This window comes from Polypterus senegalus, chromosome 15, assembly GCF_016835505.1.
Source record: "Polypterus senegalus isolate Bchr_013 chromosome 15, ASM1683550v1, whole genome shotgun sequence".
NCBI classification, from domain to species: Eukaryota; Metazoa; Chordata; class Cladistia; order Polypteriformes; family Polypteridae; genus Polypterus; species Polypterus senegalus.
In genome coordinates this window covers 13,089,339-13,116,676 of record NC_053168.1, presented here as the reverse complement: position 1 = coordinate 13,116,676, position 27,338 = coordinate 13,089,339, and the positions used below count along the sequence as shown (strand labels likewise).

The 27,338-nt window shown below is 41.8% G+C and overlaps 1 protein-coding gene across 1 annotated transcript in view; it reads left to right on the top strand.

Annotated features, from left to right (window-relative positions):
- The window catches only part of ube2ql1 (ubiquitin-conjugating enzyme E2Q family-like 1), a 47,474-nt gene extending 23,253 nt beyond the window's left edge, over positions 1-24,221 (top strand). The window contains exon 2 of the mRNA XM_039736786.1: positions 23,296-24,221. Within this exon, the coding sequence (XP_039592720.1) occupies positions 23,296-23,427 (132 nt within the window). The 3' untranslated portion in view covers positions 23,428-24,221. The remainder of the gene's footprint in view (positions 1-23,295) is intronic.
- The last annotated feature ends 3,117 nt before the right edge of the window (positions 24,222-27,338 follow it).

Here is a 27,338-nt window from a genome sequence, read left to right as displayed (position 1 = left end):
CTTTGTTACACGTTCCGTCATATTCATCATTCTACCACCCACTTAAGCCGTGTGCGATCACATCTGCTGCCAGTCTCTCCTCAAAATTTGCTATTTTTGGATACATGGTGCCGTGTCCGCATCAGTGCAGCACACAGCGAAAACCTAGCGTGCAATGCCTACGTCACCGCTCTCCGTTGCACAGATTAGTAAATATAAAGAGACCTTACCTTGAAAACTTTTGCAAAATGCATACAATATAAATTACATGTTAATTATTAGAAGGAGAAAGGATGCTTGTAATGCCGATGTATAAGTTGAAGTGCCATGTGGGTATTACATTTCTCCTGAAATGACTATCCAGCTCAATAGCTACATTAACAGAGTCATAGTAATGACATTTGCATCAGCCAATAGGCACTGCGCCTTGAAACGCTCAAATATTTTGCTATACAGTACAATCCCTCTTAACCGGCCACCTCAGGACTTGACCCATGGCTGGTTGTCGTTTTGGCCAGTTAATCTGACGCATACCTATTTTCATGTAGAAATACATTTCTTAAGTATGTACTGTACCTCTTCGACATTCCTGAATAAACCATATCCACAAGGCTTCATCCACGAATTCGCACACGGGTTTTTTTCTCGTACAATGACTGGACAGATTTTTATCAGACTCCATTTTCAAAAAGAAATCCTCTATGGAACGCCCATCTCTTCACCAGTCGTTTACCGTGCTTTTCCCAACACCAAGTTCTGCACACATTTTCGCCACCGATTCACTGTTATCCAACCGCTTTAGCGTCTTAAGATGCGTATCCATTGAAACTACAATTCGTTTACGTTTTGTACTCAGCGTAAAGGGAAACGGTTCGGTAAAAAATCAGAAAATACTCACCCCCCTTCTCGACTTTAAATTCCGAGAATGTTTGTTTCAGTCATACAAAAGTCGCGTTCTTTTATTCGTTCCACGTACTCCGATGTACTCTTTTTAACTCGTTGTTTTGTTACTCCCTCCACTTGTACTTGTCTTATAGCTTAAATGTAGCCTGGGTGCGTTCAACAACAATTTGGCACTCCACCCTACTCCTAGAACGAATAAAAGAACTCGGCTATACTCGTCGCAAGCTAGCCAAATCGATTCGTGGAAAATTCATAAAGGAATATCCATCCATCCATTATCCAACCCACTATATCCTAACTACAGGGTCACGGGGGTCTGCTGGAGCCAATCCCAGCCAGCACAGGGCGCAAGGCAGGAAACAAACCCCAGGCAGGGCGCCAGCCCACCACAACATAAAGGAGTATGTAAACAGAAATCACTCTGAGCATAGGAGCCCTCTCACCTTCCAGGAAAGAAGGAAGTGCATACATATAATATAAAGAAGAACTCAGGATTAAAAAAAATATATATTTTATTTTATTTTAACAGGCCGGTTAATGCGAGGCCAGTTAAGAGGGATTGTACTGTATTTATTTTCTAAAGCTTTCACAACCTTATACTGGTGGAGGCATTTAAAGGTCAGTATAGGAAGTGATGTCAAAGGGGCCGAGACCAGAAGGGTCTTCAATCATAGGCTCAGGCCTGGACATGACATCAAAGGGGCCGGAACCGGAAAGGTCTTCTTTCATTGGTTCTGACCTGGAAGTGACGTCAACAGGGCCAGGCGGAATTTCCTGTGAATGGTCTGCAGGAAAGCAAGAAAAAGAATCAGTGCACTCTGCCACATCCCAGTCTGATTTGGAGGTGCCCTGATTCAAGCCCCTTAGCTGCCTCCCATGCGCACGTGTGACAACATATTTATAACATTATCTGAAAGTGCTAGTGTGGAAGTGAGACTTTTTAAAAAAAAAATGACATTTTCAAATATATCTATTGTGGGAAGAAAAAGCAGACACAGGCTCAAGTGTTGGGTCACCTTCTTGGTGCACCCATCTATTTATAGCAGATAGGAAAAATTCCAATGAACATGAAACACATCAGTGGTCATAGTAATAATTCTGGTTGCTTCTGGTTATGGTGAAGTATCCTAGTGCTGTGGGCATCAGTGTGGCCAGAACATTTGTCTTCTTGCCTGGAAGTGGCAGGGCAACCAGAGCAGAGTGGAAGTTGGTCTGCCTGTCCTCTGAACTGAGTCCCTCTGTATTGTACTTGGTGTTATTTGTTACATTTCCTTGTGTTTATCTTGTTTTTTGTGACTCCTTGTTGGGTATCTTGGGCATTCTGAGGTCGAGGAATATGAATCAAACATTTAGTATTGTCCTGTCACGGTTCCTAAGACGTACATCTTGTAGCTGCGCCATTTCAAATATTGATGGGCAGTGCCATCTTGGTGATATTTGCATTGAATCTTACTGAGTCCACCTGCCAAAATTTTCCAGGAGCATGCACACGTGACATGACATCATATTATGGGCATTCTGAGTTTGAGGAATATAAACCAAACATTTATTTTGTCCTGTCATGGTTCCTAATATGTATGTCTTGTAGCTGCACTATTTTGAATATTAATGGGTGATGTCATTTTGGCGATTTTTGCGTTGACTCTTGCTGAGGCCACCTCCCAGAAGTTTCCAGGAGCATGCATGTGTGACATCATATCTTAGGCATTCTGAGGTTGAGGAATACAAATCAAACATTTATTTTGTCCTGTTATGGATCCTAAGACGTACGTCTTGTAGCTGCACCATTTCAGATATTGATGGGCAGTGCCATCTTGTTGATATTTGCATTGAGTCTTACTGAGTCCACCTCACAAAATTTCCCAGGAGCATGCACACGTGACATGACATCATATTATGGGTGTTTTGAGGTCGAGGAATATGAATCAAACATTTCTCACATTTCTGGCTTGGTCAAAAGACTGGCTTGTCTCATTGATTTTGACCGTGCCGCATAATCTATTTTGTTCTCGTTTGATCTTCTGATCTTGATATAGAAATCATCATTCTGCTTTGGCAGAACCCTGTGGACTACGGGAAAAAAGAAGTGGTAGCTAGCTAGTGCCCACTCTGTCCCTAATATGGTATCACTCACCATGACAGAGTCCCCAAAGCAAGCATGAGCAACACCATATTAGTGTGCACTGTGCCTTAGACCAAAGGTATTGAACTCTGGTCCCGGAGGGCCGCAGTGGCTACAGGTTTTCATTCTAACCATCTTCTTCATTTGTGACCAGTTTTTGCTGCTAATTAACTTCTTTTGCCTTAGTTTTAATTAACTTCACTCAGGCCCCTTAGTTGTCTCTTTTCCCTTAATTATCAGCCAAACTATACTGAGACACAAAACGAGCCGCCACATAACCAGCTCACCTCTGCCCATCACACAATATCTGAAAATAAAGAAAGGTGAAGGTCTCAGTAAGGTTGATCTCTCAGGTCACCCAAACATTTTGACTGAGTTCTTAGGAAAAACAGAAAATCAACAGTTTTGGAAATACCTGCTGTGGCAGAATGAGAGCTGCAACAAGCCATGGAATTAAATAACGGCTTTAATTTACGGCAAGAATCTGCTTCTCATTAAGAGATTGGTTGGAATGAAACTGGTTGGAGTTTGAAATCTGCTCATCTGTAGGCTCGTCTCATTTCTTTTTGGCTGTCATTTAATGAAGAAAAGAATCGATTCAGAGGACTGAATCTTTAAAAACAGGGCTAATAAAATGAAGGGGAAAAAAGCTAATTAACAGTGAAAACGGGTCTCTGATTAGGAAAAGGGTTAGAATGAGGACTTAAGAAAACTGGAAACTGTGAACCAGTTTTCCACCCAGCCACAGACTAGCATTGCAGCTCTAGGTAACTAAAAGGATATGGCCTGGCATTGCAAAGGTAAAGCTTTGTTCCCCAATATGAACACTTTGTATTAACAACCTCCTGCCATCCGTCATCACGCTCTTCAGCACCACTGAGACCGAGGCAAACACTAACAGCACCAAATAATAATTTGTCTCACAGAGTTTCTGCCCTCTTTCTCATGCCAATGGGTGCCCTTCTTTTCCCTGATGGATGGGTTGCTGCTGTGCAGGCCTCTAACTCTGCCCAGTCTATGACAGCAGTCTGCCAGCTACTGCAATACTTTCTCAGAAACGCATAGGCGCTTAGTGATTTATAAAACAGAACCACATGCCCCCATAAACACCCTTACCCCAAACCAATGTTAATCTTTGCATGAGTTATGCTTTCAACATCCAGATGAAATGGTCTCCATCTTTCTGACCTACCTCGGTTTCTGATGCTGCTTTCTTCTGTCCTTGCTTTTTGGTTCTTCAGATAAGCCATATTTATGTTAAAAATCATGCGTGACATTACACACATATGATCGGATAGACAGATGGCTCAGCCCAAAGGCTTTGATCCTGTTTGTATTACCGGTACCAAAGGTCAGGTTGGGGGGCATGCACTGGTACAGCGTGTTGCCACACCCACCACACAACGGCACAAGTCAGCAACCCCTTGGCCTGGTCCAGCCGCTCGAGTCCTCAACAATGAGGGCCCTGTGAGCGTGATCACCCTCGGGGAAATCGCACCATATTGCCATATTGGCGTAACTGACACTCTCTCAGAATGTAGGCAACACGCCCCATTCAGGACTCCCTGAGCAACACAAAGTCAAACCAGCAGTACCCAAGGATTCTCTGAAGAGACACTGAAAGAGTCCAGTCTTCATCTCAGGTCACTGGATAGCGTCCATGTCTTGCAACCGTATAGCAAGACAACAAGCACCAGGACTCTAAAGACTTGAATCTTCATCCTTTTGCTGATATCGGGAGCACCACACACCCCTTTCCAGCGACCTCATGAATCCCTATCCTCTCCCAATCCATCTACTGACATCGCTCTGTGTTGCCCGGTGGTTTGGTGATCTGCTTATGCTAACTGAAGTTGCATTTTCGTCGGGCGCTGCCACGCACCACTACACAGAGGATTTGTCATTTTCCTCTTTTTCGTCAGCCACCACCTTTAATGCCAATCTTTTAAAAAAAATCTACTTCCTGGCATCATTGCCTGCCAGAGTCATTTATAAGAGCAAGTAGGCAATGTGTTTTACACCCCCGTGCCACAGCTGCCTTTTTTTCCAAGCTTCCTGGGCTGTCGCCCCACTTCCTTCAGCGTTTTCTTTTTCCACCGTCCTCCATGGCCTGCAGTTCTGTCTCATTCAGCCATTATGGCATCTTTTGTCCCTCCTCTGGGATGAAGCTGTACCTCATTCAGTCGTCACAGAATCTTTTCTTTGTTCTAAAAATAAATGACTTGCAGTACATTTCTTCCACAAGGACTTTAGGGAAGGGGATGGGGAGGGAAAAAGTGACGTCCAGTAGGTGAAGCGCGAGAGGCTTAGCAGTCCGGCTAATCGGCTTTAAGGAGAACATTACCGGACTGCTGGGATACAGCGAGCTACTGAGATACTCTAGCTGGTTTTTCAAGTGCTGGGAACTCATTTCATGAAATTCAGTTTATCAGACGTGGCTTTCTGTTGTCTTGGTGGGGGTGCCTCCTCACAAAGCCAGTGGGCTGGCAACAAATTCCTTTCCTGATTGTTGTCTATGAGGAGCTTGTGTGTTATTTTTGTGGATTTTCCTTTGGATCCCCCCCAAACGTTTTCTTCCCACGTCTCAAATATTTCTAAAAGTGAAATGTGTAGGCCCTGTTTGCATGAAGATTCTACCGTTTGCCTGTTCAGATATGTTGAAAAAGTCAGCCGTTTTCCATCGGGTGTTCTTACTTTTTTCACACGACTGTACCTGGTATCAAAGGTCGGGGTTATGGGGCCACTCATTGCACATGGCAGCCGTCCATTGCAGGGGACACTCACTATCTATGTGGTGTGATGGAAACCAGGGGCGTCAGCGAGCCCCGAACCCTATTGACAGGGCAGCTATTGTTACAGTAAATGCCTGATTTCAAAATACTTACAATGGCAGCCTGAATGTTAAAATGTCCCCTTTTTCCTTGTGTTTTAGTGCAATTTATAACCCTAATTTAATAGTGTTATAGTCCCTCAGGCTAAACATTTAATCCTGTTGGACTTTGAATTATGGACTATTTTTTTTATTTATTTATTTATTTAGAAATACCTTTTAAATAATAGTTTAAACCTCCTTTTACCCCTTATAAAAATTTTTTTTAAAGGTCTTGTAAGGTTTAGGAAGGGGTGGGTTATTAGGTCTAGTTTAAGGGGTGGGTATATTATAATACATTATAACCTGCTTTTAGACCTATTTATTTATCATTTTTTAGATTTTTTTATAAATCTATTTATAATTTTAGTGTAAGGATAACTTTATAGGGGAGTATTTACAGTATAATGGGGGGTAATTGGAATAGTCGTGACTTGTATTTAATTAAAATTGTTTTTTTTACGGGAGGAGTGTGCCAGTGCCTTTGTCCTGCGGGACAATCATTCTCCACTAACCCCAACATGAGTCCCAGGTTTAAATAAAGGATGGTTTATTCACCAAATCCTCCACAAGTAGCACAAACACACAAGTGATCTCTCTTCTCCACAATACTCTCACCACCATTCTGCCCTTCTCCAGTTGAGTGTTGCCTTCCTTCCTTCCATCTCTAATTCGCCTGGCTAAGGGAGTGCAGTCCCTTTTATTATGGACCAGGGAGTACTTCTGGTGCCAGGGCAACTGCCTGACAGAAGCACTTCTGGGTCACACGGAAGTCCATTATAACAGGGAGCTTGTCACCCTGCAGCGCCCTCTTGTGGCATCCAGTGACCCCAATAGGGTTGCTCTGCAGGACTACATTTCCCAGCATGCCCTGCTAAAAACTGATATATGTGATTGCTGCCATCTAGCATGTGGGAGGAGTAAAAAGCCCCCAGTGACGTATTTCCTTTCCAGTAGGCTGTCACTCCATCCCTTCTGGACCTTCCTTCTCCTCCCTGGCTGGGATGCCTTTCTGCCTGTTAGGAGGCCCCCCTGTCCGGGTAAGGAACCATTTTCTCTTCTGGCCAGGATTCCCATCCAGTCCATGTGGCATCTACAGTGGATAATTAAAACTAACCTGCATGTTTTTGGGGAAATGGGAGGAAAACCAGAGAAGTAAAAAGAAAACAGTAGGAACAACAAAACAAGAACAAGGAGACACAGAAAAATGTTCAAACTCCTCTCAGATAGGACCCAGGCAGAGGCTTAAACCTGGGACTCGGGAGATGTGAGTTAGAAGTGACACTTACTGTGACAACAGAAGGACCAGGAAAAAAAAAAATTACCCATGGAGTCACATGAAAATCATGCAGACCAGGTACTGGTAATACCAAGGCGGGGCATTTGAACCCAGGACTCTGGAGATATTAGACAGAAGTGATAATCATTGTGACAGTCAGAGCCACTGGAAAAAGAAAAAAGATGCCCATATAGACACATGAAAATTGTTCAAACTTTATAAAGTTCTGGTGTTTGAACCCAGGGCCCTGGGGCTTTGAAACTTTTATGAAACCCTCTGCCAACACTTACAATTCTTATAAGAATGATTCACCCCCTTGGAAGTTCTCACATTTTATTATCATACAACACTGAATCACTGTGGCTTGAATTTGGCTTTTCTGACACTTATCAGGATCGGCACGGGTGCTGCAATGGTAGCGCTTGCTGTCTCACAGTAAGGAGAACAGAGCTTGTGTCCCGTGTCCTCCCTGCGTGGAGTTTGCATGTTCTCCCTGTGTCTGTGTGGGTTTCCTCCCACAGTTCAAAGACATTCGGTGCTGGTCTATGTAGTTTTGAGCTGATGGAAGATTTTGAAAGCTCAAGAATCAACTATACCTCGCTTGGCCACCTCATCCCTGGCATTCCTGAGACTCCAGTTCAAGTCTCTTATTCTTAACCCGTCCACTTGTCTTTATATAAAATGGCTTTATCATTTCACACAACAATCTATTCAAAATACCCTCATGAAAGAGAACGTTTTACTATTAAAAAGACAGAAAAATACAAAAGTTTCCATTTATATTTTGATATTTGGAGCTGAAGCAGATAAAGTGGTGTGCCAAGGGTCATGCTGGTGGATTACAGGTTAGAACTGAACCCACAGCCTCATGTCTGTTAGGTCAAAGTGCCACACAGCCTCCTTATTTGGTGGTGTCCCAATGTGGCTTTGTGTGAGAAATGTCCAAAATGGACTGGCAGGCCCCAGGTAATCATTCACTTCACAAGTCAGGGTTGCTTGCTGTTTTGCCATACAGTTGTTGATTGGATTAAGTGGGTTTGAAATTGCTAGTGTGTGTGTGTGTTGATTCTGCAATGGCCTGGCACCCTGTCTCGGGACTGTTCCTGCCTTGCACCCCATGCTTGCTGCGATGGGCTCCTGCTTCCCTGCAACCCTGCTCTACATATGCGGTTTTGAAGGACGGATAGATGGATGGATGGATGTGAGATTGCTGCATGTTAAACAGCTTAGATAAAATGAAATCAAATAAAAGGCATCATTAATTATTTGGCCCGTTCGCCACTCTGCATTTATTAGCGACGTTATTTGCCGTTTTATTTCACCCGTAGCAAGCAGATGACTGCATTGTAGGCTGACTGTTGACAAGTCAATGATTTCTTCCAGCAGCCCACTCAAGAGTGGCACTTCGAACTGACGTGTCAAAATATGCCTAGCAGAGAGAGGTGGCATGCAGCATTGTCTAATCTTTTATGTATAAAATTAAAAAAAAAAAAAAGAAGCTGCTGAAGTCGTGAAAGAAAAGAACGATTGACATCTTTGTGAATATTTTGAATGCGGAAGATTTTTGTATTTTAAATCTGGTTTCTACAGCTAGTGCCAGTACAGATAGAAGCAATCTCTGGATAAACGTTGTCCCTCAGCCTGATGCCAGTCCGTTGCAGGCTGAACACTTTGCCAACACCTTAATGTCATGTCCTTGGATGAATGGCAGATGGAAATCAGGGTCGTCCAAGTGTGTCCTTATTAGCCTAATCATTCAGATGTCGCTGCTTTATATTTGCCATAACACATCCCCGCCCACTTACGCAAGAATTCTTTCCAAACAAGCTGCAGGCTGACATCTCAGATAATGGACCTGTGTCATTGTGGTGATCATGCTGGAGTGCCCAGTATTATTGTGAGCACTAAAATTCCCAAAGATGATAAACGAAAATAGAGATGGGTCTGGCACAGCAAATGGTCAACAACCACAAGATCAAACAAAACCTGGCAACCGGGAATGAAAAGGACAAGATGTAACTCGAGTCAAAGTCAGATCAAAGTCCAAACCAACATACACAATCCTACCACTAAGCTCTACTGATAGTCACTTCCATTCATTTTACTGATTCGATTCTTTCAAACTACTCCTTTAAGTGAATCTTTGATTTGATTGGTTCATCAGCAGGATTAAAGGTTGGGAAGTCCAATAGGGGCGGCTTCCCCTATGATTGCACTACAAATCTAATAATTTATACATTATTATATACTATAAGTTATATGTTTATTAACATGCTGATAATTCATACGACATAAGACATGACAACACAGTCAAAATACATAATTAAAAACAGATGAAATGTCAGTGAATCATAAGTGAAGGAGAATTGTGCAATTTGTTCTCAAGTAATGATTCAGTTGAAAAATCAAATGAATGATCCTCGTTCTCAGGTAATGATTCACTTCACAAGTCAAGTAAATGAAAATCATGCGTCTCATTCTCGGATAATGATTCAGTTGACGAATCAAATGAATGAGAATCATGTGTCTCATTCTCAGGCAATGATTCAGTTGACAAATCAAAGAAATAAGAAGCATGCATCTCATTATCAGGTAGTGATTCACTTCACAAGTCAAATGAATGAGAATCATGCATCTCATTCTCAGGTAATGCTTAATTTCACAAGTCAAGTGAATGAGAATAATGCATCTCATTGTCAGGTAATGATTCACTTCACAAGTCAAATGAATGAAAAGCATGCCTCTCATTCTCAGGTAATGATTCATTTCACAAGTCAAGTAAATGAAAATCATGCATCTCATTCTCAGGTAATGATTCACTTCACAAGTCAAATGAATGACTCATGAAGAATGAGAAGCTCAGTCATCAGGGAGGGACTCAGAGTAGAGCCGCTGCTCTTCCGCATCGAGAGGAGTCAGATGAGGTGGCTCGGGCATCTGATCAGGATGCCTCCTGGACGCCTCCCTGGTGAGGTGTTCCGGGCACGTCCAAACGGGAGGAGGCCCCGGGGAAGACCCAGGACACGCTGGAGAGACTATGTCTCCCGGCTGGTCTGGGAACGCCATGGGATTCTCCTGGAAGAGCTTGAAGAAGTGGCCAGGGAGAGGGAAGTCAGGGCCTCTCTGCTCAAGCTGCTGCCCCCACGACCCAACCTCGGATAAGTGGAAGAGGATGGATGGATGGATGGATGGATGCCCCTATTTTCCTCATCTTGCACCCTCGTCCATGCTGGAAAAAATGTTGCTCAATTTCAAGGACTCCGACACCATCTCTGCAATATATAAAATTATTTTACGGTCCCTCCCTTTCAAAGGTCCAAGAAGATCTCAATCAATATATCAGAAAAGGAGTGGAAAATAGCAATGCAGAGAATTCACTCGAGCTCCATATGCACAAAGCATACAATTATTCAACTCAAAATTATATATCAAGCACATCTGTCTTGCCTAAAACTCTCCAAAATGTTCCCAGGTCAAGATCCAACCTGCGAACACTGCAATCAAGTCCCAGCCTCACTGGGTCACATGTTCTGGGCCTGCACCAAATTAACATCATTCTGGACCAAAATTTTTAACTACCTTTCAGACAGCCTTGGTCTCACAATCCCTCCTAACCCATTAACAGCTGTGTTTGGGGTTCTTCCAGATGGGTTTAAAGTGGAGAAGGACAAACAAACTGTGATTGCATTCACGACACTCTTGGCACACAGACTTATTTTGCTAAACTGGAAGAATCATAATTCTCCTCTTTTAAGTCAGTGAGAAACCGATGTTTTATATTATTTGAAATTGTAAAAAATCAAATACTCAGTTTGAGGATCTGTACAGATGTTTTTCAAAACACGGCAGGATCTAATCAGTAATATTTTAGAATAAGCTCTTAAAGCACAGAGGAAGCAATTGTTTCTGCATTTCTTTTTCTTCTCCATTCATCTCTATTGGTTTATCAGACTCATCAATTCAGGTGTGTTTACAAGCCTTAAGTTTTACTCCGTTGGCCATGCTCTCTCTCAGGGGTGGGGGTCGACTTGTTCTCAATCCAACTTTTTGTAAAAATTGATTGATTTGTATGGAATGATTACAATAAAATTAATTTAAAAAAAGAATAGCTTTTGCTATGACAATTAACACATCAGAGGGATAAACATTAAAAAATTTGGTTTATTTATTACAGAGAAGGAAACGATATTCAGTCACGGGCAGTTATACATTGCATTATCATGATGTAACTCCAAACACGGAATCAAAATTCAATGCGATATTGACGAAAAATTAATTCCAAATATTGTTTTTACTGAAGTTTTACAGTAAACGTGTAAGTTTAAAAAGTATTTGCGTGTTAATTTCAAAGCCAAACAGAACAAAATCGTATTATGCAACGAATAACTCTTAACGCAACATGAAACATCATTTTCTTTCAATTTATTATGTGTTTTAATATTTTTACTATGGTTAATTACTTGCTGTAATGTAAAATAGTTCATTTTATTATGCATATGTAACAATTCCCATGAAAATAACAATCTGTTTAAATTGTACATCTGTTTCCCCATACGGGAGCGACAGAGCCACAAAGTGGCTAGTGTGTAGCGCCCCCTGTGGTTTGGCGAGCGAATCGAGCAGGGGCAGAGCCCCCCAGTATTAGATTAATATTATGTATGAAAACAATTCCAATAAAAATTGTACGAAAAAGCACAATTGATGCATTCTAATATATGTTGCTGCTCTGTTATACTCGTAAGGTGAATGAGAGAATCATCAGTGAGAGTTCTCATTTACGGGTCCTGACTCGGTTTGACGTTGAAAGAATCACAAGTGAACGAGAATCATGAATCAGACAGGAGATACTGGCACGTGCACCTCAAACATCTGACTACGTGCGAAACAACATGACACTCCGCTGGATCGATAAGTTTGTGCTCGCTAATTGTTTCACTCGATTCAAGGAAAAGAATCATTTAAAAAAGAACAGCTAATTTACGGAAAGCCCATCACTACTAAGGACTACTTGAGAAAAAGCTAACTAACACTCACCAACCCCGCTGCCCGCTGCCTGCACTACACGCTAAAAGTTCTTTGCAGTTCTGCCTCTCGCATATAGGGATGCGGATGTACAATTTAAACAGATTTTTATTTTTATGGGAAATGTTACATATGCATAATAGACCTATCTATTTTACATTACCGTGAATATTAACCATATTAAAATTAGTAAAACGTAATAATATGAAAGTAAATTATGTATCATGTTGCCTTAGTGTTATTAGTTGCATAATACGATTTTGTTCTGTTTGGCTTTGAAATTAACACGTGAATACTTTTTAAACTTACACTTTTACTGTAAAACTTCAGCAAATACAATTTTTTTAATTCAATTTTCGTCAATATTACATTTAATTTTGATTCTGTGTTTGGACTTTCATTGTGACAACGCAACGTATAACTGCCTGTGATTGAATTTCGTTTCTTTCTCTCTGTTAAATTGTAACGGCCGACCCCTTACCCAGCTGGCAGCTACACTACAAAGACCTGTGGCCTGGGAGGCGAACTTACATATACTAAGCCATACCTCTAACAAATAATACTTTCCCCTCAATCGGCGGTTTAAACACAAGCACACAAAAGCAGACATGTAAAATAGGTGTATAAATATTAAATGAAACACAATAACAAAAAAATGCAAATTCCACATGTAGAATATATATATATATATATATATATAGATAGATATGTATATCCCTCCACCAAAGCAGCAACGTGAAAACACCATATAACAATACAATAACAAACCCTCCCTTGCTCCTGTAACGTATAACAAACAGAAAACACAAATAACAATAATGAAAGAATACTGAAATGACAATAATCATTAACTTGAGTCCGGGTATATCACTGTCCTGAATACGAATGACTGATCAACAAAGAATGGATGCGTTTGAATCTCCCTGAAAAATGGAAAAATCTCACCATGTTTCCTCGGCGTATGGTGGATAATGAAGTCCAACCGCGGGGTTTCTGGCAATGATTGAGCTGTCGTGAATCCAGCAGAATGAGAAACAAACTGGTTACAATGCACGATGTGAAAAATAGCAGGAATTGATGATCTGTTGTCGTTAAATGAAATCTCTGTCTTTCTCCTTCCTCCTCTCTCATCTCCTTTCCCTCCTGAACGTTTAAATAGTAAAGAGCTGGATGTAACTGAATATGAACAGATTGCTTTCCATCCTGTTGCTGCGGTCTCTCAACCTCATCCGTCCCCTCTGCACTTACGGGGACAACATTCACTGACGTACACATAATGAACAGTAAACGGGACGATAAAAATAACATGCACTCAGCACACACATCGAATACATTATTACTATGTAGCCCAGCTACAAAATGAAACAACTTTTTCAAATGTTTAGCTCTGAGATTTGTTAATTGTTTTTGCAAACGTTATTATAATGGGAAACTGTAAACATTTTAATACAAATGGCATATCAAGATCTCCTTTGTTGTCTAATGTTATCCTCTGAAGATGTACTACATTTCCTTTCTTGGATACATCCTTCTTTCTACAGTAATTTGTACACTGGAAGACCAGACAGTCCTGGTTAATGGTTGTAGATATTCTTCAAGATCTTGTAAGTTGATGTTTTCATCTTCCGCACCATCACCACCAACTGCTTCAGTGTATTCTATTGATACTCATTTAACCAATTTGCCGTGTAACCGATTGACAATTTTCGCATAAACTTGTTGGACTTCATCGTTTCCCTGTGCTAGGATTGCCCGCGTACTCATTTCTTTTGTTGATCACCCTTCATGATGAAATTCTTCAATAAGATTTGGACATAATGCGTCTTCTTTAATTGGGAACTTAAAGTAAGGAAAACGTTAAAATTTATAAGAGCTGAGAGAACAACTACTATGTCTGTCAAAAGCATTCACACGAATGAGAGGTGAGTGGTTGAATATGGTTGAGAGGAGGGCGGGACTTGAAAAAATCTCATGGCCAAAGGTCTCAACTCCCAGGACTTAAAAAAATCTCTAGAAAAAATTCTTTGTCTCGTCCCAGGATTTTTTTTATATAATAGAGAGAGATGAGATAACACATCGAGTCATCAACATTATATTTGTATGTTCGATGATTGTGGTCATGTGACACTCAAGACAAAATGCACCAGTCTGAGACTCTCTGCACGTCGATTTAATTAAATCAAGGGCTGCTACACAAAGGAATGACATACTCGTATATCATCTAACTGACCTTGGAGTGGAAGGAAGGTGGTTAGGCTTTGTTGGTGTTCCCCCTTCGTGTTTCAGTTCTGTTAATCAACAACCGAGCATAAGTTGCTTGTAAGCTACCATGTATGTCCGGTAACAAAATTAGCTTAATGCTGGTACTTTCACTTTTTTAAAAAATTGTTTGTTACTTTTTCAGTACCAGTATAACTCACAACACTACCCACAAGTGCTTGGCTGGTGGACAATACAATACAATTTATTTTTTGTAAAGCCCAAAATCACACAAAAAGTGCCGCAATGGGCTTTACAGGCCCTGCCTCTTGACAGCCCCCCAGCCTTGACTCTCTAAGAAGACAAGAAAAAACTCCCAAAAAACACCATTGTAGGGAAAAAAATAGAAGAAACCTCAGGAAAGGCAGTTCAAAGAGAGACAGACCCCTTACCAGGTAGGTTGGGCGTGCAGTGGGTGTCAAAAAGAAGGGGGTCAATACAATATAATACACAGAACAGAACAAATCCTCAATACAGTTTAAAAATAAACATTTTATAAGTACGGAGCAGAATTTAACAGTAGATGATATCACATAATATGATTTGGATTTGTTTAGAGTACTGGAGACCTCAGCCATCAAGCTGCCTCATTTGGCCAGTCCACAGCTGAAATAGCGCTAATCCGATGAAAGGACCCCTCTACCCCATGATTCCTGCGATCCTCCATCAGGGATGACTTTACCTTAGGCAGGCAGAACAGGTGGGCAGTGGCACCAAGTGCCACATTTGAGTACCGAGAAGAGAAACAGAATAGGTGAGTGTTAGTAATAAATTATAACTATCATGTTACTTATGTTTTAGTGTTAATGACTAACAACAGAGATGCAGTCTGTACAGTTAATCAGCAGCTCTAGTCAGGGTGCTCTAAACTGAAGTAGTGAGTCTTCAGCCGGGATTTGAAAGCTGAGACTGAAGGGGCATCTCTTATAGTAGCATGCAGACAGTTTAGGGGCCCTGTAACTAAAAGCTCGACCTCCCACTGTTATTTTATTAATTCTTGGAATCTTAAGCAGACCAGCACAGTCCTGAGTCGAACTGAGTTGATTAGAAAAGATGGCGGCTTTACAAGCTGAAAGACGGAAGTGACGTCATTCTGGGCGCTAGAAACCGGAAGTGATGTCATTGGTGGGGGTGTCTGGAAGGTTTTTTTTCCTGTATCTGGCCTGCAGGGATGACAGAAGTGGGATTAGTGCCCCCTGCCACACCCTGGCCTGGCGGGTAATTACCTTGGCTTGGTCCACTCAGCTTCCTCTTATTCCCACATGTGTGACATTATGTATTTTATTCCTCTGGAGCATTGTTGGTTTCTTTGTTTATAAACTGCCCTTGTTTTGTGGGTGGTTCTTTAAGAGGTAGGACCACCTGGCCATCATCGCCAGGGACTGCCCCCCAGCCCTATAAAGACGAGGGACTCCCACAGTTCTTGGCGGTTTATTAGAATGCGCTAGAGAGCGGTGAGTTTGCTTTTGCTTTTTTGCCGTGTTTATTACTAATTGTGATTTTTCTGGATTTTTGCCTTCTGCTCTGTTTTTTGGTCCTTGCCTTGGATTACTGTTTTGGAACTTTGTTCACATAGCGTTGTCTTTGATGGCAACTCCTTTATGCCTTTTGTGCTCCTTGGTGCTTCACATTGTAATGGAGCATTTTGTGAGGATAACCTTTTTTTATTACCGTAGATCCTGTTATATAAGCCGAGAATTTCGTCCTAGATTTTTGGCTTGGAGTTTGGGGGTCGGTTTATACAACGAGTATCATTTCAGATTCAAGATTTCCAGCGCAATGCCGGTTTTAAAGGAAGTAAATAATGACGAAACCACAGAGCCATCTTTCAGGTGAAGAAGTAACTTTGCATGCCGGTACTTTAAATTAAATAAAGAATTTATTCAAAAAAGTGTTTTAGTTGTTGATTTTATTAATAAAAGTTATAATAAATTATCGGGAAATTTAAAATGAAATTTTTTGTTTTGATTTACGATCAACATCTTGCGTTACGAAACGGATGCGGTCACGTGTATACGCTTTGCGATTGTAAACAAACAACCGAGAGCGTTAATAGCGTCAGTCGGAGCCCAGATACATGTGTTTGTGGATGTAATTTCCGTCATTGAAGTGATTTACCTATATACATATATATAATTCATTAAGACCATGCAAGCAAGACACATAATTGCTAAGGAAGGAAGAGAAGGTAAAAGAAAGCGATCGCAATCGAAACGAAGATGGACATTGTGTGGAAATATCTCCTCCCTTCCTGCAGCCCAAAGATGTCAAATTAAATGGTGAGTACAGTATGAAATTGTTTCTAGAATAGAATGCCTTTTATTGTCACTATACGCATCTACAATGAGATTAAAAGCAGCTCCTTCAGTGCAGAAAAAAGTTCTGTATAGGGCTTGTATGGTTGTTTTTTAGCTTTAGCATAACGCCGGATCTGCGGCCCGCTTCTGCTTTCTTTCCCTCCTCCGTCTGTGTCGTCTCCTAGACCCGACAACAATCCACGGAGAGCCCGCTGGTCTCGCTATGTTGTCTGGGATGTTGTGCGTGTGATGAAAACCACTCGAAACAGATGTCTGGCTCTGGACACCGATGTCTATAAGGTTCTGAATGGTGTAGCGGATGTTCGCCGAACCGATCGTGCACAAACAAGGACAAAAAAGTACAAAAACAACAAAAAAGTGCACTGAAAAGGAGAGCCCTGAGCCGCTGCGACCATGCATGCCGCCATGCTCCTAGCTTAATCGAAGTAGGCTAGGCACTTTTTATAACTTTTTGGTTAGTACATTAGAAAAATTATTGTTTTGGTAAATTATGCACATTATATTATATATCAAAAATGCCGGCAGTCTCAAATTCTCGCCGATAAACATTATAAATATACCCGAAGAGACACTTTTAAGAAAATTTAGAAAATTTTGCTTGGAGAAGGGGGTCAGCTTAAATACCGGTCATCGGCAAATACATGTAATTTAGTAGGTAGAGAAGGGGTTCGGCTAATATACCGGGTCGGCCTGTATTCCGGGATCTACGGTAATAGAGATCCTGCATTTTTACTTACAGTATATCTAGCCAGGGTTTGACGGGAAGTCCCCCACTAATAGGCATTTTTGGAAGTGTTTTTGAGACTTCTAGTCATAACAATAACTGCAAACAATATGGAGTGAGTAACATAATAAAATGTCGAATTTTTGGGTGGAGTATTCCTTTAAACCTGCGCCATGTAGAGCTCAGTGTCTGAATGTGAGGATACGAAACAAAATAATCTGGCCATGTGTTTTCGTAAAGGATCCTTCGGCATTTTGACTTTTTTGCTAGGCTGTTTTTGATTTCTAGGTTTAGTTGCACAATTGTTCTCTCTTTCAGATTTCGATCCTCACCTTTGTCCTGACTTACATTTCATCTCTTGGCTCTGCTCTGTTGCCTGCCAACTTCTCCCATGCGGTGGCGTAGCTCGAGTTCATGCCATTCGGGGCAGGGTGGTGCTTCCATTTGCCACCCTCCAACATATCTGAATATGTTAAGCTATTTAAATAGAAAATTAAAATGATGTATAGAGAAAAGTTAAGATCAGTTTTGCATAGATTTATTCATACTGTATATAGAGAAAAATCAATAATTTTTCACATACAGTATAATTACACTGGTCTACAAAAAAAAATATATTTTTGTTTGCTACTGGGAACATCGGAGCAGCTTTATATTAAGTTTTTTACACTGATTTCAAATATGAAATCAGAATTAAGGTAGCGCGTCAGGTTTTTGAAATACCCATCATTGATGTCTTTACACTTTTGAATATCAATCTAATATATCAACACGATATCTGGAGTTTGGACTCTTGTCTTGAAAATTGTTTTGATGTGTTTATTCTGAAAACAAACCAGAAGTCGATACCAGAGACACGTTATAGTATATTTACGCTCGTATGTCAATTTACCCCAATATAAAAGTGAGGTCAGCGTGCCCAAAGATGTTGGAGGCACTGGCTTTTGCACTTGTACTGCACATCCGTCTCTCTTTGCAAGAACCAACAGTAGTCACCCATCATGCTCGGAAAGAATTTTCCCCGATATCGTTTTTTCCATCACCTTTATATCTTGATGAAATCTTTCCCTATACTCATCGCTGACAATGCTTAGGTTTGGTGGAAAAAAGTCAAGAAGAGAATGTAAAAGATGTGTCTTCAGTGACATTATGGTTCCCGTAAGCTGATATACTTTCAGCAGGTTCTCCACAAGTTCGGTATTATTCTCTGCTCTGTGACTGTCAAGAAAATTCTGGACACCCCGCACGAATGAGGGTGCTGATTCAGTGGGCTTCAGTTACCTTTTAAGCTCATCGTCAAGCATCAGTTCACGGATTTCAGGGCCAACAAAAACGCCTTCCTTAATTTTGGCTTCAGACCAAACCTATTTCTTAAATGCTGAAACGTATCCCCTTTATTGTCCAGTCACCCTAGCTGTCCAAGACCTGGAACATCATAACTAAAAAAAGAGACGTGCTGGACGAAAACGGTTTTCAGATTTGGAATCAACAAGTGAAATTTGTTAAAGTACAGGTGAAAGAATCCCAGTAGCAAAATGCTTGTTGACCAGTGAATTAGTTTTAAGCATCAACTAGACAAGATTATAGTATAGACGCACTGATAAGCCGCGTTCTAATTATTAGTTTAACTAGGGGGATTCACCCCTGCTCTCTTCGCTCACCAAACCCCTTTCCTCCCCTACCAGCGCTATGCACCGTTGTGAAGAGAGGGGCTGATTGCACCCCAAGGAGACACGTCCACTCCTCCGAAACCCCCTCTTAAACGGAGATACAACGGGAAACAAATAACAGGTTTTTTTTACCTCCTCCTTGCTCGATCAGCTGCTGAATTGCTGCTGTTGCCGTGTCGCGTGATCTGCATCTCGTGCGGCGATTTGAATGTTTAAAAGCCTGTACAGCAGCTGGCCTTTTGTCTCACTAACTTGTCTCTCTTCTCCCCCAGACATCCTTAAACACTGTGCGATCTCTTTTTGCGGTTCCATTATTTCACCATGTAATATTTTCCGTTTGTTTGCGCTAATGTGATCTTTACTCTTATTTTTTTGAGACTTTCGAATTTCCCTACCCTATCCCTATCTCTAACCTGCTCTGCATGTGTATCACAGGACTTGCTTCCAAAGGTTGTAAGTATGACTTAACTTGTCGGGCTCCCGGGACGTGAACGTGTCTCTCTATCTCCATTCCAAAGATCTCATCTCTTTGCCAGATTTTTTTTTATAATAGAGAGATATAATTACACTGCGAAAACCAAAACCAGTGTAGTGTACGAGTGATAGGTGGGGATGTTTTCTGTGCAAAGCAAGAATGCATTCAGATTGATAATGAAATGAAATTATAAATTGTACATTAGTTGTTTATCTTCCTAGAAATTATTATCAGTGTAATGTTTATTTTTGTTATTGCCTCATAAATTTCAACTGCTGTGTCAGATGTCGTCACAGAAGGACAGTCTGAAAATTAGTTTTGAACCATTTGTGGATAAAAATCTGAGAATTTGACTTTTTTCATTTATGAACCCTGCTGCTTACACACAAATTGTACTGCGCCTTTTGGCCAATAATGCCAAACCCCAAAAACGTGCCGCCCGAGGCGGACTGCCCCCTCTGCCCGCCCCTAGCTACACCACTGCCCCCATGGCAGAACATCACTTACTGTACACTGAGGCGATTTACAGTTGCTTGTCAACCTGACGCACGTCTAAGGAGTAGGGGAGGAAAACCAGAACAGAGTACCTGAAGGAGAAGTCCCAGAGACGTGGAGAGGATCCACACAGACAGATGGAGTAAAAATGGTAAATGGCCTGTATTTGATATAGCACCTAACTAGAGTTCAAGAACCCCCCTAGGCGCTTTACAACACAACAGTCATTCACCCATTCACACACACATTCATACGCTGGTGATGATAAGCTACTATGTAGCCACAGCTGCCCTGGGGCACACTGACAGAAGTGAGGCTGCCGAACACTGGCGCCACCAATCCTTCCGACCACCACCAGCAGGCAAGGTAGGTTAAGTGTCTTGCCCAAGGACACAACAGCTGCATTCTCATGCCGGGAGCCAGGATCGACTCTCCGATTGCTGGACCACCCGCTCTACCGACTGAGCTACTGCTGCCCTAACATAATAAGTTAACATTATAAGTTGAACGTCACTGTGCTCTGTACAAAAATTATATTTTAAATCCACTCACATGTACAGGCCAGGCCAAAGTTAGCACACAGGGGCTCTCCACATTTAGAACTGCTAGGAAAGCATTTGAAGAGAGAAGGTACAACTACGAAAATGGGCATTGAACTATTTCTGTATGTTAGAGATGAAATGAAATCCTCTCCTTCCCTTGTTTGGAACCTAAGTAAGGGCCTGCATGCGGAGAAGACAGTACAAAAAGACTTGGACAGCAGCCAGACACTTTGAAGCCGACGGACAGATGGGTGATATCGTCCTCCGTCCTGAAAAGCCTTCCCGCGCAGCAACAAAAAATGGCAGACTGTATAGATCAAGATCCCACCTTGGTATTGTCTTACTATCTGTAATGCTGCGTAAATCGTCAGTAAAGAAAGCTATTTTCTCTTATGTGGTTTTTACCACCTTTTCACTATGGGAGGGATACCGCCTTTTAATATCATATCTATATAGTTTTCGGTTACTTAAAACGCCGCAATTACAAAAGAACTTATTCCAACTAGGGAGCTATATCGCCCCCTATCGGAAACAGATGGTGTTCCCACTTTTTTTTTTTTAAGATAAAAAATATACCAGCTAACTAAAGGAGATCAGTGTTACCAGGTGTTGTCACTGATTATGAATCTGGTTGGAACAAAAACCTGCAGCCATAGGGGGTCCCCAGGACCAAGTTTAGAAAGCACTGATCTAGAGCTAAAATGGCAGGACGGAAAAATACCAAACTCGAAATTTCAGCCTGTTATGAGATGGCGATGTGCTGATTAGTTTCTTGAGTCAAATAGTGTAAAAGAAAGAGGCACTCGAGAGGAACCTTTAGATGAATTTTTGATAATATCTCTATAATTATGGCAAATACTGTAATTCTGCAATTCATTAGGAATTCTTCTCGTCCACTGCTATCATAATCACCTGTTCTGTGATTCAGAAAGATCAGCATCAGAGCGGTAAATGAATACTGAAATGTTAGAGGACAGTTCAGGTAACTTGGTTCCTAGGGGGTGTAAGACGCTACGGGTCGCTGTTGCCCCTTTAAACCCAACAGACAGGCCCTCAGGACACAAAGTAAAAGCAATAAGAAGCGTTTAAATCGTTTCCTTCCTATTAATGGTACCCAAAGCACCACAGCCACAATAGAAACGACTCTCTTTCTCTTCTCCTCCGTTCCTTCCAGCAAGCTTTGTCCACCTCCACCCGACTCTGGCTCGTTTGCTGGATCTTCAGCAATCCTTTAAATAATGCTTCTGTCCTTCCTCCCACGTGACTTGCCAGCTCTTCTGGGTCAGATGGAGAATTCAAGTTCTTTAATCAGCCCAGAAGTACTTCGGGGCTTCTGTCCGTGTGATCCATTAGTACTTCTGGCTATAGGGAAAGCGTGACGCCCCCTGGTGGCACTCATGGCACCAAACAGGGCTGAGAAACTAAACTCCAGGTCCCGGGATGCCCCATGGGAGTCTTGGGGAACCATTACACTCCAGGGAAGCTGCCATCTAGCGTTTTTGGGGAGGCAGTGTCGACAAGTAGCTGCCTTCCCCCATCCTTCCATTTTAGGGGCGTCCCGGCTGGTTTGAGCTGCCAGCCTTCTCTCACAAGTGCAAAGCTTACTGACGCTCACATCCACATTTTTTTCTAATATCCTCATCTGTATCTGTTACCTCCTTGATAGTGTAAATGGATGGATGCTAGGGGTCGCTGTTGCCCCTTAAACCCAACAGACAGACACGCAGGACACAGGGTGAAAGCACCAATAAGATATCTTTGTGCCTCCAAAGCACCACAGCCACAATAAAAACAATACTCTTTCTCCTCCACACCTCCCAGCAAGCATTGTCCACCTCCTCCCGACTTCGGTTCGCCTGCTGGGTCTTCAGCAGTCCTTTATATAGTGCCTGACCCGGAAGTGCTTCTGTTCTTCCTCCCACGTGACTTGCCAGCACTTGCGGGTCAATTTGAGAACTCAGATTCTTTAGTCAGCCCAGAAGTACTTCAGGGCTCCTGTCCACATGATCCATTAGTACTTCTGGGCTATAGGGAAAGTAAGAGCTCCCCCTGGCTGTGAAACCGAACACCAAATCCCAGGATGCCCTGCTGGAATCCGGGGCACCACTATACTGCCATCTAGTGTCTTGCGGGAGGCAGTGTCCAAAAGTTGCTGCCTTCCCCCATCTTTTTCTTTTCAGGGTGTCCCGGCTGGGTCCATCACAATAGGAACCAAAATCATTCAGTCACTTGCCCTGCTTTAAACTTTATTCATTGTTAATTGTCAAAAAAAGTGAATTAGGATGAAACTGGTAAAAGAGAGTTAAGAACTTACTGTGGCAAAAATATGAATATTACTTGTCAATGTAAATCTAGCACTATTTATTTTTTCCGAATGCAGAATAAGCCATCTAAATACACCCTGAGATGAGTTATCAATTCAAAGCTGATTGTAAAACTGCTCGGACCAAAAACCTGCAGCCACAGACCTTTACCTGGAGTGGCCCTGAATGCCACTGCCCCAGTGTATATATGCCTATACTGCCCATGCCAAGGTCTGCCACTGGGGTGTGCCTGCCCTTAAGAAATCCCTGCTTGACTTGATGAACTGGCGCTGAAATACTTTTTTGTTTTGTTTTTTTTTGTTTTTTTACCACAGGGCCGGATCTGCCGGAAAGCTGGGAAATCCAAGAAAGCCTTCAGTCGCAAAGAAGCAGAGGCCACTTTTAAGAGCCTGGTGAAGACCCACGAGAAGTACGGCTGGGTGTCCCCACCAGTGTCCGATGGCTGACGGGAGACCCTCACACTTTTCCCCAAAGACTGTGAAACCTACCATCACGTCCTCAATGCTGCACATCTCCCATCCTTTCTACTTTTTAGTACTTTCATGTAGGCGTGGCGGCCTTTAACTTCTCCATGAGCAGATGTGTTTACAGCTAAATATCAATTTTAGTGGATTGTGTTTCAAAACTGGATATGGCTCTTTTTTGGAATTGATTTCCCTGCTACTTTTTTTTTTTTTTCTTCTTCTTCTTCTTTTTTGGTTCTAAGACCGGTGGCACCATTCCTTGCACCCGTTCCACTTCATCTTGCGTGCTGCACTGTCCCATGCGCCTCAAAGGCAGCAACGTACTGCACTGAATCGCATCACAGTTTCCATTCACTGCTGCTCCTTTTCATTTAAATGCAAATGAATCTGTTAATATTTAATAGACAGGCAGTGCATTTGAGGATCACTTTCTGCTGTGCTGTTTTCACAGGTCAATGCAACTTGAAGATTGTAATTTATGTGGAGCTACGCTCTCGCTCTCTCTGTTTTGCTCTTTATCTTGTGGCTAAACTTAGACCTCACTGTATTGTGTAAATGGCCGTTGATTTTTGATGACCCAACAAATCATCCAAATTTGGAGAGGTGCTGTAAAGGTAAAAAAGAAAAACAAGGCATATTAACTCTGATTTATTTATTGATAGCATAATGTGATTCACTAAGACGCCTGATGGTTCCATTGCTTGTAGATGCCCACCGTCAGGACTTGAAAGCATTCAAATGCAAGCGTTAGAAATAAAAATGGAATGTGGGGTGTGTGTGTGGGGGTGGTTTGGGGGGGTTCAGCAATTAAAGGATGTAAATCACACATTGATATATTGTGAATTCATATGTGGCAAATGTGTATTATGTTACCTGTTTTACATAACTGGGCACCAGTGGGTGGCGTCTTCTCCTTGACCTCTTTGTCTGTAAACCGGGCTCCTTCCCTGCTGTTCTTGTGGGTGGCATTGTAGACTCATATGGCTCTTCATTTTGGAGTTTCTAAGTTGTATAGACTCAAAAGACCCCGGGAGTGTCCCAGTTTTGTAGACTCAAACGCCCCTCCTATTAAGGAGTTTCTCAGTTTTACACAAGGCTCCCTATGGTGACATTTCTCAGTTATGGAGACTTACAGCACCTCCAGTTGTAGAGTTCTTCAGATTGGTAGCTTCAGCCATCAGTGGGTGGCATCTTCTCCTTGAGCTCTTTGTCTGTTCTTCTGGGTGGCATTGTAGACTCACATAACCCTTTATTTTGGAGTTTCTAAGTTGTATAGACTCAAAAGACCCCGGGAGCGTCCCAGTTTTGTAGACTCACACGCCCCTCCTATTATGGAGTTTCTCAGTTATGGATACACAAGGCTCCCTATGGTGAAGTTTCTCAGTTTTGGAGACTCACACCACCTCCAATTATAGAGTTCTTCAGATTGGTAGCTTCAGCCATCAGTGGGTGGCATCTTCTCCTTAGCTCTTTGTCTGTAACTGGGGTCCTTCCCTGCTGTTACTGTGAGATGACCCTATTACAGAGTTTCTCAGATTTGTAGATTCACAAAGTCCCCTATTATGGTGTTTCACAGTTTTGTAGATTCGGTTATCAGTGGGTGGCATCTTCTCTTTGATGTCTTTGTCTATAACTGGGCTCCTTTGCTGTTATAAGACTTCTGGAGTTTCTCAGTTTTGTAGACTCATAAGGCCCCCTACTGTAGAGCTTCTTAGATTTGTAGATTCTCAAAACCACCTATATTGGAGTTTCTCAGTTTTGTAGACTTACAAAGCCTCCTACTGTAGAGTTTCTTATATTTGTAGACTCACAAGGTCCCATATTATGGTGTTTCGCAGTTTTATGGATACACAAGGCTCCCTAATGTGAAGTTTCTCAGTTATGTAGACTCACCTCCTATTCTAGAGTTCTTCAGTTTGGTAGCTTCAGTCATCAGTGGGTGGCATCTTCTCCTTGAGTTCTTTGTCTCTAACTCAGGTCCTTCCCTGCTGTTACTGTGGGATGACCCTATTACAGAATTTCTCAGATTTGTAGATTCACAAAGTCTCTTATTTATGGCGTTTTCTCCTTGAGCTCTTTGTCTATAACTGGGCACCTTCACTCATATAAGACTTCTGGAGTTTCTCAGTTTTGTAGACTCATAAGGCCCCCCTAGTTGTAGAGTTTCTTAGATATGTAGACTTACAAAGCCCCAATGTTGGAGTTTCTCAGTTTTGTAGACTCCCAAAGCCCCCAATATTGGAGTTTCTCAGTTTTGTAGACTCCCAAAGCCCCCAATGTTGGAGTTTCTCAGTTTTGTAGACTCATAAAACCCCCTGTTGTAGAGTTTCTTATATTTTCTGACTCACAAGGTCCCCTATTATGGTGTTTCTCAGTTTTAAAGATACATAAGGATCCCTAATGTGAAGTTTCTCAGTTATGTAGACGCACCTTCTATTGCGGAGTTCTTCAGGTTGGTAGCTTCACTCATCAGTGGGTGGCATCTTCTCCTTGAGCACTTTGTCTTTATCTGGGGTCCTACCCTGCTGGCACATTAGGCATCCGACTATTGCTGCATAGAACAAGTACTACTAAGGAAGTGATGGTCAGTCCTGCCAGCTGTGCCACTCTTTAGCCAAAGTGATTAGGTGCATTGAAAACAAGAAAAGTAATGTGGGTTGGCACAGAGCTTGGATGCTAAGTACAAATACCATTGAGGAAACTTAAGTTAAGTGATACAGTTGCCCAATAAACCCACCATGATGACATATTTTATAGAGTATAAGGAGGGTAGTGTGAGTGGCTTAATAACTAAGGATCCATATTGGCAGTAAAGGTAAGGAAGGTTACGTTGGGTGGATGCTGCCAACTGTGCCACCTTCAATTAGATTTTAATCCAAGTGATCCGGTGCCTGAGAAATGAGAGCAGTACAGGACATTCACTACGATACTGTGGTATATTGCCCTTCTCTAAGATTTGATTTAACAGGATCAAGAAGGACATTCTGCATTAACTGTATTTACATTTGACTAAATTTATGTCTGGGGCAATGATGCCCAGTGTGCCTCCATCATGTTGCCCTATAGTTTTTACTCAAGGAGATTAAGTGCATTCAAAATAGCATTACATATTGTGGATTGGCTACAGACTATTAAATTATTAAATGCAAGTACAGGCAAGGACCCTTTAAACAGAGAGTACTGCTACCAGCTGTGCCACCATGCCACTCTCAATTACATTTTAATCAAAGTGACCAAGAAGGGTTTTTTACATTGGCTATATTTACATTTGGCTAAATTTAAGTTGAGGACAGCGATGCCCCTTGTGCCACCCCCTCAGGTTTTACTACAAGAAATGAAGTGCATTCAAACTAGGACGGAGATTATGTATAGGCTACAGACTATGATGCAATACCGCTAAGGGCACTTGAATCAAGAAGCAGTGTTACCAGCTGTGCCAACATGCCCCCCTCAATTAGATTTTAGTCAGAGTAATCAAGTAAGAGTTAAAGTAAGAAAGTCATACATTGAGCATTGGCTTCTGACTATTGATATTAAATGTAAATATTGCCAAGAATATTTAAATGAGGGAGCCATACTACCAGCTCTGCCACCATGCCCCCCTCAATTAGATTTTCATCAGAGTGATCCGGCGCCTCCAAAATAAAACCAGTATGGTATGGGAATTCTCCACTGTACTGTGGTATTATGCCCCTTATGTTAGATCTTTAAAGTGTTTAAGAAGGATCTTCTTCTTTAGTTATACTTACATTTGGCTAAATTGAAGTAAGAGTCCAGCGATACCCAGTGTGCCCCCACCATGTCAAACTCAGGTTTTACTCAAAGAAGTTAAGTGCAATCAAACTAGGAAGAGTGCATTGGCTACAGATTATGATGCAAACACTGCCAAGGAC